The sequence below is a fragment of the Halictus rubicundus genome, unplaced genomic scaffold (assembly GCF_050948215.1).
Source record: "Halictus rubicundus isolate RS-2024b unplaced genomic scaffold, iyHalRubi1_principal scaffold0045, whole genome shotgun sequence".
Classification (NCBI taxonomy): Eukaryota; Metazoa; Arthropoda; class Insecta; order Hymenoptera; family Halictidae; genus Halictus; species Halictus rubicundus.
Genome location: NW_027488586.1, coordinates 873,505 through 882,779, shown reverse-complemented (window position 1 = coordinate 882,779; position 9,275 = coordinate 873,505). Strand labels below are relative to the sequence as shown.

Here is a 9,275-nt window from a genome sequence, read left to right as displayed (position 1 = left end):
CGGGGAAAAACGGCCGGTCGGCCGGCCGGTGAGATATGCATTAACCTTTAATGTGCCGATGGCCAGTCGTTGTTCGACGAGAAGATCCTCGAGGTCATCCATGTCCACAGATTTCTCGGGAAATCGAAAAGCGAAACTCATGATACACGGTAGATTGAAGCGCCCGTACACGAGACTTCGGTAACGAAGATCGCGCGCGTTAAACCTTTAAAAGCCTGACCGTTACTCTCACGTTTTCGCGTGGTCGCGACGAATGTGAAGTTCCGTTCCGCAGAAATCCGGCTCGAAGGACCAAATTTACTGTTGCGAAATATTAAATTGCCGAGTAATTGACGAAAGGAGGTGGCTGGAGTGTTTCCAGTCCACTCCGTGCTATGCCGATCGGGAGCGGAAAACACAACGTGGTTATGGAAAAACGTGAGGTTGGAGGAGCAGCCGTAAATCAAAAGGAAAACGTCCTCGCTAGACATTTAAGTTAGACCAGTAGTTTAATTTTCCCTTACGGGACGTACTTGCACACTATTGAAATTCACAATTTCTCCGGCGGCGTGATACTTGTCGAAAACGGACAGGAAGAAAAAGACTGCGCGTGAACACGTGGCGAAAAACGGCGATAGACAGACCGGAAATCTTCCTCGTCGCGTGAAGATAGAGAGTGGGGAGGGCGGATGACGGCTCGCGACACCACACGTGAGCACGTAAATCCTACTAATTAGCAACAGGTAAACTGTATCGTGTCGCACTCATAGATAGCGCGACAGGTACCCACTGGACGTCTCAATTAAATAGCGCATGTAGTGTTTGGGGGAACCGTCATCCGCCTCCTTGCCGGAACTCGTGCAGAATTCCGAACACTCGCTTTCCTTTCTCGGCGCGAGCACGTGGCGAGAAGAGCGATTTTGCACGATTTTTATTTCTAACTTCACTTTTTTTGGCGCAGTGGAAAAAGTTCTGGGCCCATAACCTGTGGAAAAGTTCTGGGTGAAACACGACACTGGTCTTGCCAATAACAACGTTTTAATTACACATGGAACGAATACAGAAACGCGTATACAAATGTTAGGTTATATACATCGATCGTAGTATCGAACATAGTATCGAGCATAGAAACAACGGAACGTAAAGATGGCGCAAGGTGCGCGATATTAGGGCAAATTTCCAACAGTATTTGTTAGGATGAAATGAGAAGTTACGCCGGAAGTGATGCGTTTGTTGTTTGTATTATGTATTAACATAGAGATATATAATATTGAACATTGTGCGTAGTACACGTGTCCAAGGCAAAGCACACACAGCGAACGAGAAAAAACCGCCAAGCGCGAAGACGCTACAACCGCGCTAGCGCATGCGCACAACACACATACAGGGTGCTCGAATTGCACCGTTACAACACCTCCTCCCAATGCGAGCATCATTAACGATCATTACATAGCTCAATTCCCATACGTTTAATACAAAAATGATGTTTATACTTAGGCAGAGGTTTCGTGAGTACATCAGCCGGCATATTTTCGGATGATAAATGTTCTAACTTAAAATTATCTTCTTTGAAAACATCACGCAAAAAATGAAATCTAAGATTAATATGCTTAGTACGCGGATGTACAATAGGATTCTACGCCAGTAACTGCGCGCCAAGATTATCATTGTAAACAGTCATTTTCGAAAACGCATAAAATCCTACTTCTTTGAGAAACTCTGAGAAGTATATTGCATCCTTTACTGCTTCTGCCATTGCCACATACTCTGCCTCTGTGGACGATAAGGCTACGGCTCGGGTGATGCCCAGTTGGACTCGACCGATTGGGCAGGTCCCTATTGGACGGGTTCCTTTTGGACTCCGTGCCGATTCGACTCGTGCCGTTTGGACGCCGTGCCGATTGAACTCGTACCGTTTGGACGCCGTGGCGGTTGGATTCGTGACGTTCCCTGTCCGCGCGGTCAACGGGAATGGAAATACGTGGGAGTCTTGATAGGAGAAAATACACTCGCGGTTGCAACTAAACGTGTATTTAACAGAGACGATGACAATGGTGTACAGTACGCGAACACAAAGACGCAGACAACTTAATTAACAAACGCAGACCGAAGATACGAAGTCTAGAACGCGGTATCTCGTTAGTTGAACGTCGTCAGTAGCTCAAGAACGCTGTATCTTGACTGACTTTTGGAAACCGGCTGTTCGCCGTGTTCGCTGACGCCGGTGACGTTTACGCGCGTGACGACACGATGACGTCGGCGCTCCGCGGTGAGCACCGTGTGTTTTGAGTCTGCGGCGGAGAGGAGAGGTGACGGGAATGCCGGTGCTCGACTTTATTTTCGGTTGCTCGCTTGCATTGCCGATACATTTGCCGCCCGCCTTGCCGAATCCGCGAGACGACAACAGATACGTGAGCCGACATGTCATGTGTGATGCAGTTTCGTGCGCTTACGAGCTACATTCGCGGTCCGGTGTGTCACCAGTCGCGCCGGCCACCGGCAGAGGACATAGTTTGACTACCGGTCGCGTGATGATGCCGCTTTGAGTCCGGACGGTGGCGACGCGTGTGAGGCCGTCCGCGCCGGGATGCACCGCAGTGATGCGGCCGAGCGGCCACTTCGTCGGGTGGAACCGCTCGTCTTTGACGAGTACCATCGCTCCGATGGTAAGGTTGTCCTGTCGCTCGCGCCATTTCCCGGACGTGAAAAATCGGTGGAGGTATTCGGTCGACCACCGATGCCAAACGTGGTCGAGGATTTGCCGGAGTCGTTGCCAACGAGAGAGACGCGTTGTCGGTAACGAGCTCAGGTCCGGTTCCGGTAACGCGGTGAGCGGGCTTCCTATTAGGAAGTGGCCGGGGGTCAGCGTGGACAGATCCGAAGCGTCGTCGGTGAGGGGGCACAGCGGCCGCGGGTTGAGCACCGCTTCGACTTGTGTAAACAACGTCGCGAATTCCTCGAACGTTAGGCTCGCGTCGCCGGCCACGCGACGCAGGTGGTGCTTCATGGATTTGACCGCCGCCTCCCATTTCCCGCCGAAGTGCGGGGCGGACGGTGGATTGAAACGCCACTGAGTGCCGTCGTTCGCGAGCGCGTCAGCGATGTTCGGGCTCTGTCGGGTCGCTTGCTTGAAGAGTCGGCGGAGCTCGGCGTCGGCACCAACAAAATTCGTGCCACAGTCGCTCGTTATCGTGCGACTGATACCGCGCTTGCCGCTGAACCGTTTATATGCCGCAATGAACGCGTTCGTCGAGTAATCCGAGACGAGCTCGAGATGAACCGCTCCTGTCGCGAAGCAGACAAACAACGTGACAAACGCCTTTTGAATTTTGCCACCGCGGCCGGAGTTGAGTTTAAGCTTGAACGGTCCGGCGTAATCTACTCCCGCGTGTAGGAAAGCGCGAGACGGCGTTACGCGGCGGGCTGGTAGCTGACCGATCAGCTGTTCGCACGTGCGTCCCCGGTTTCGCACGCAGACTACGCATCGGTTGACGAGCCTCCGAACCGGGCTGCGTCCGCCGATTACCCAATACTCGCGTCGGAGCTGTGCGAGTGTTAATTGTGCGCCGCCGTGGAGCACCGCGAGGTGTGCGTGGTGCATGACGAGGTCGGAGTAAGGCACTGCTCGCGGGAGAATGATCGGATGCGTTCGGTCGACGGTCCAGCCCGCGTGTTGGAGTCGGCCGCCCACTCTCAGGATGCCGTCCTCATCTAGGAAGGGCGTCAGGTTGTACGTCGGACTGCTTCGCGACACGTGCTTTCCCTCTCGCAGCGCGAGTAGCTCGTCGCGAAAGTACTCGTTCTGCGTTTGTTTAACGCAGACGCGACGCGAGCGGTTGAGCTCCGCGACGCTGAGACGGCTGTGCGGAGTTCGGTCGTTCCGCGATTTTCGGAGCCGTGAAATCGCGCGGAGGCACCACGCGATAACGCGTGTTAGACGTGTTAGCGACGAGAACGCATGGATCGGTATCCACGTGTCGCTGATCGTCGCGAGGTGGGAGGTCACGCGGGGGCCGTGGCTGCGCGCTTCGAGGTCGATTTGTGGGTCGGGCGCGAGTGACTCCACTGGCCACGACGGCGATGGTTTAGCCAGCCATGCGGGGCCCCTCCACCAGATGGAGGCGTCGGCGAGAGTCTGCGGGGTTGCAACGCGCGAAGCGAGATCCGCTGGATTGTCCCAGCCCGGAACATGATGCCAAGTTGCATCCGGGGCTAGCTCGTGTATTTGTAGGACGCGGTTTTGGACGTAGTCCTTCCATCTGGAGGGGTGGCCCCGTATCCAGGCTAGCGCGACGGATGAGTCCGTCCACAGATGCACTGAGACGCATCGACGGTCGAGGGCTTCCCGAACGTGCGCGACGAGGCGCGAGAGTATTAGTGCCGCGGTCAGCTCGAGTCGCGGAATCGTGACGCGTTTCAAGGGCGCTACGCGTGTTTTAGCGCTCATAATTGCGACGCTGATCGTGTCGTCGTCGCGACGCGATCGCAGGTATACTACCGCTCCCATGGCGTGGTTCGACGCGTCGGAAAAGCCGTGGAGCTCGAGTGCGTCGCTGTCCAGCGATGCTCCGATCCAACGCGGCAGGGAATTCGCACGAAGAACGACGAGTGAGGCCGCGAACTGCTCCCATCGCGACGCGAAGTCGTCCGGCAATGGCTCGTCCCATCCTAATCCGCGCGTCCAGAGCTCCTGCATTAAAATTTTCCCGGTTACGGTGACTGGCGCGATCCATCCTAGCGGGTCGTAAAGGGTCGCGATGACGCTGAGAATCGAGCGTTTGGTTGCGTTGGATTTCGCGGCGAGATCGAACTCGAATCGAAAGCTATCGTTGGTGACGTTCCAGTACAGTCCGAGCGTTTTGTACATGGAGTCGGCGGTTAGCTCTCGCTCGTCAGACGCACGGAGCGCGTCGCGGGGGAGGTCGACAAGGAGGTCGGTATCTGACGCGATCCATTTTCGCAGGCGAAAGCCGCCCGCCGCTGCCAACTGGTTGAGCTGCCGAATTTTGGCTCGGCCTTCGACGACATTCGCGGCACCGGACAGGATGTCGTCGACGTAGATTTCGGTGCGTAGTATAGGCGCTGCGAGTGGGTACCGGTCCCCTTCGTCCGCGACGAGTTGCTGGACGCATCGAAGCGCCTGGAAGGGGGCGCATTTGAGACCGTAGGTGACGGTCGTTAGGGCGTACTCGGCGACGGGGCCCGAGGGATCGCGACGCCATAGGATTCGCTGGCATGCTTGATCGTCGCGGTGCATCGACACCTGCCTATACATCTTCTCAATGTCTGTGGCGAACGCGATCGGGTGTAAGCGCCAGCGAAGTATCACGTCCGCGAGGTCGGTCTGTAATTTCGCGCCGGCGAACAAGCACTCGTTTAACGAGATGCCGGTCTTGGACCGGGATGATCCGTTGAAAACTACGCGGATCTTCGAATCGCGAAAAACGCTGTGGTGCGGGAGGTAATACGCGGGAGCGACTCGGTGTTCTTCCTCCGTAAGCGGTCGCATGTGGCCGAGTTTCGCGTACTCGTCGAGGAATGACGCGTACGCGCGATGCAGGGCGGGGTCGTTGGCGAAGCGACTCTCCGTTCGCGAGAGTACTCGGAGCGCGGTTTCGCGGGAGTCTCCGAGGACGCGGGGGTCACGTTGAACGGGAGTCGGACGATGTACCGGCCGCTCGTACCGCGCGAGTGCGTGGCTCGAAAATGCCTCTCACATTTGTCCTCGGCGGGTGACAGTACCGGTCGTCGGGGTGTTGCGCACTCCTCTTGCTCCCAGAACCGCTGCAGCAAGGTGAGGAGCTCGTCGTCGACCGAGCACTGGAGGCTGACCTTAGCGTGCGCAGGTTGACCGGTCGTCGAGGAGGATGCTGCACCCGTCAGGACCCAGCCGAGCGTGGTGAGTTGCGCTGTCGGGTGGTCCTCTGGACCTCGTCTAATGTCCGGCAGGATGACCCGGCTGTAAACGTCCGCTCCGAGGACGACATCGATGCGTCTGGCGCCGAGGAAGTCCGGGTCAGCCAGATCCAGGCCTCGGAGATGCGGCCACTTCCCAGTGTTGGGAGGAGAGCCTGGGGCATAATTGGTCAGTTTCGCGAGAATGAACGCGGCCACCTCGTGTTTGACCGAACAGTCGGTGGCTGGAGTGAACGTGAAGGTCGTTGCTCCTCGAGTGAAGAGGGTCCTTCCGGTTCCGATGCCTTGAATGGGCAATGATGACGCGTTGCGGGGGAGACGGCATTGCTGTACGAGCGACTCTGGAACGAACGAAATTTCGGACCCTGAGTCGAGAAGCGCGCGTACGATGACCTCTTCGCCGTGGGGAGCGACGATCTTGACGAGCGCGGTTCCGATGAGCGTGCAGGCGGGATGACCAGTAGTAGGAGCTGGAGAGGCTGCGAGAAGCGCGGCGGCTGGCGTGGACGCGGACGCGGAATCCCGAGACGCCGGAGTGGAGCTGGTGTTGTTCGTCGCCTCGTGCAGCGATGAGTGGTGACGAGCGCCGCATTTGGTGCATCTCCTGGACGACCGGCACTCCGCTCGAGGATGCTTCCCTAGGCAATTGAAGCAGAGGCGGTTCTCCTTTATTATCTCCTTCCGAGCTGCCATTGACTTTGCCTGATACTGGGAGCACGCGCCGATGTAGTGGGGTTCCCTGCAGAGTACGCACGCTGAGGAGGCTGCAGCGGTGTGGAGCGCGAGGACAGGCTTGACGCGTTGTTTCGTCTGGACAGAGGTGGAGGGAGTCAAGCGTTCGACCGATTCGAGCGCTCGCACGCGGCCGAGAAGAAAGGTCTCGAGCGTGAGGAACGATGGAAGGGCTGAAGCGTCTCCGATAGCGATCTCCCACGCGCGCAAGGACTCGGAGTCCATTCGACGGGTCACCCAGTATACTAGGATCGGGTCCCACTCCTTGACATTGCATCCGAGGCTGGTGAGAGCGCCGGTTGCCTCGCGAACCGTGTTGTGGAGCCGCTTGAGTTCAACGCCCGACTCGGCCGTTAGGCGTTTCAGCGAAAACAACAAGTCGAGCTGGATGTCGACGAGCACGCGTTTGTTTTCGTAGCGGTCGGTGACGACCTTCCACGCGGGTTTGAAATTATCGTCCGTAACGGCGACTCCGGCGATCAGCTGGCTGGCTTCTCCACTCAAGCACATCTTGAGGTACTGCAGCTTCTCGAAGTTGGGGATGCTGGGGTTGCTGATCACCATTGCGGAGAAGAGGTCTCGGAAAGAGATCCAGTCCGTATATTCTCCGCTGAATTTCGGCAAATCGAGACGCGGCAGCCGCTGCGGATGTGGCGAGCTGGAACCGGGCGACTCCTCCTTCGAGGTTGAGGCCTCCGTTTTAAGGACTTCCTGGAGCTCTTTCTGGAGAGCCGCATAGGAGGAGATGTAAGCCTCTTCGCAAGCCGAGCGCGTGTCCTGCGAGACGTAGGTGGCTACGTCGCTGCCCTTTTCCCCGGCGGTTGGGATGAGGTCGTGCTCGGTTTGAAATTTTTCCCAATTTCTCTCCAGCGTGGTTAGCCGCGCGCGAAGGTGATGCGAAGTGCGCAGATCTGTTCCCGCCTTTTTCGCGTTTGTAGCGGCTCGCGAGATGAGCCCATACAGCTCGAGTTGACGACGTACGCAGTCCGATATCGTCGACATGATGACTTATGCGAGACGTTAGACACCTCACTTGCACTCCCGATGCTGGTTTACGCTTCCGAACGTTACCGATTTCGATAAGATCCGGCTCGAAGGACCAGAAAAAATGTACGCGCGGTCAACGGGAATGGAAATACGTGGGAGTCTTGATAGGAGAAAATACACTCGCGGTTGCAACTAAACGTGTATTTAACAGAGGCGATGACAATGGTGTACAGTACGCGAACACAAAGACGCGGACAACTTAATTAACGAACGCAGACCGAAGATACGAAGTCTAGAACGCGGTATCTCGTTAGTTGAACGTCGTCAGTAGCTCAAGAATGCTGTATTTTGAATGACTTTTGGAAACCGGCTGGTTGCCGTGTTCGCTGACGCCGGTGACGGTTACGCGCGTGACGACACGATGACGTCGGTGCTCCGCGGTGAGCGCCGTGTGTTTTGAGTCAGCGGCGGAGAGGAGAGGTGACGGGAATGCCGGTGCTCGACTTTATTTTCGGTTGCTCGCTTGCATTGCCGATACAATATTACTTAAGAAAGATAATAAACAATAACAGTTTTTTAATGCTATTGCTACATTTACCTATTGCTATTTATACATATCTATCATCGTCGAAGGCTTGTGAAACATGAAACTGATTCTAAACACTCCTAACGAACTGTTTAGATTACATATAGAGTATAATGTATTGTTTGCCACTACATTTAGAAAAAGTTTATATCTCGTAGGAGGCAGTCAGTTGCTATTGGCATTTAGTTGAAAGAACATCATTAAGAGAGGCTCGTTTTGAATGATTCAAGATATTTTTTCTATTACTTAAACCTTATATTCTATTTTTTTCGTTTCGTTGCATTTATGGCTTTGTGTGTGATATATACTTATTCTACGTATAATTAAGTTATATTCAGTGCATTTAATTAAGTGTTTTTTAATGCATTACCTACATTTCATAAACAATTAAGTAATAAAAAACCAAAATCGTTGGACCCAGAAGCACTAGAACTATTAATTTAATAAATGAAAAAACAGTTTAAAAGTCTATCATTCGTCTATTACCAATTTAATAACGTAATTATTGATATTATTCATTTGATACTATCCATTCTTATTATAACTTAATTTTAATATTATTTTTTATTACTTTAATTAAGATATTTCATATTTGTACGCGGTAGATACAAAAAGATTTCTCGAATCTACATTTTATGTGTCCCATAAAACATTACAAGAATGAATCATAAATGTAATATATATACATAAAAGTTAAAAATAGTTTGAAATATTATATTTAAACGATTTTTATTTTCATCAAAAATATTAATGAAAGTAAATTAAAAATTATTATTTAACAAATGCAAAACATTTAATTATCAACCATTAAAAAATGGTCATTTTAAAAATATTTTTGGTAAAGATTTCATTGCAATATCTCTAATAGTTCAAAGTTATAACAAAATGTCACTTACTTTTCTGATCCGGACCACTGAGGGCCGCCGAGAAGTGTGAAAATGACACGAGTTGGGTATATCGATGTGAGACCAGGAGACCACTACTAATCTAGTAAGAAAACTTCTTTATTTTTCATTATTTTTTTTGTGGGACTATCACCAAAATATTCGTGGCATTTTTCTAATGAAAATGAAAC

General features: G+C 52.9%; 1 protein-coding gene across 1 annotated transcript; it reads right to left on the bottom strand.

Moving 5' to 3' along the window:
* Positions 1-2,428: 2,428 nt before the first annotated feature.
* LOC143363378 (uncharacterized) lies at positions 2,429-7,629 on the bottom strand. The gene is made up of 2 exons (XM_076803975.1): positions 5,697-7,629; positions 2,429-5,604 (listed from the first exon to the last, which is right to left on the bottom strand). Exons 1-2 carry the CDS (start codon positions 7,627-7,629, stop codon positions 2,429-2,431), a joined length of 5,109 nt encoding a protein of 1,702 aa, XP_076660090.1.
* Positions 7,630-9,275: the final 1,646 nt, after the last annotated feature.

What these genes read in the sequence shown, in the direction of transcription:
- LOC143363378 (XM_076803975.1), bottom strand. Translation starts at nt 7,629, where the DNA reads ATGTCGACGATATCGGACTGCGTACGTCGTCAACTCGAGCTGTATGGG. An exon ending in GTCACCCGCCGAGGACAAAT is followed by an intron (nt 5,605 to 5,696) that starts GTGAGAGGCATT and finishes GCGTCCTCGGAG; the next exon opens with ACTCCCGCGAAACCGCGCTC.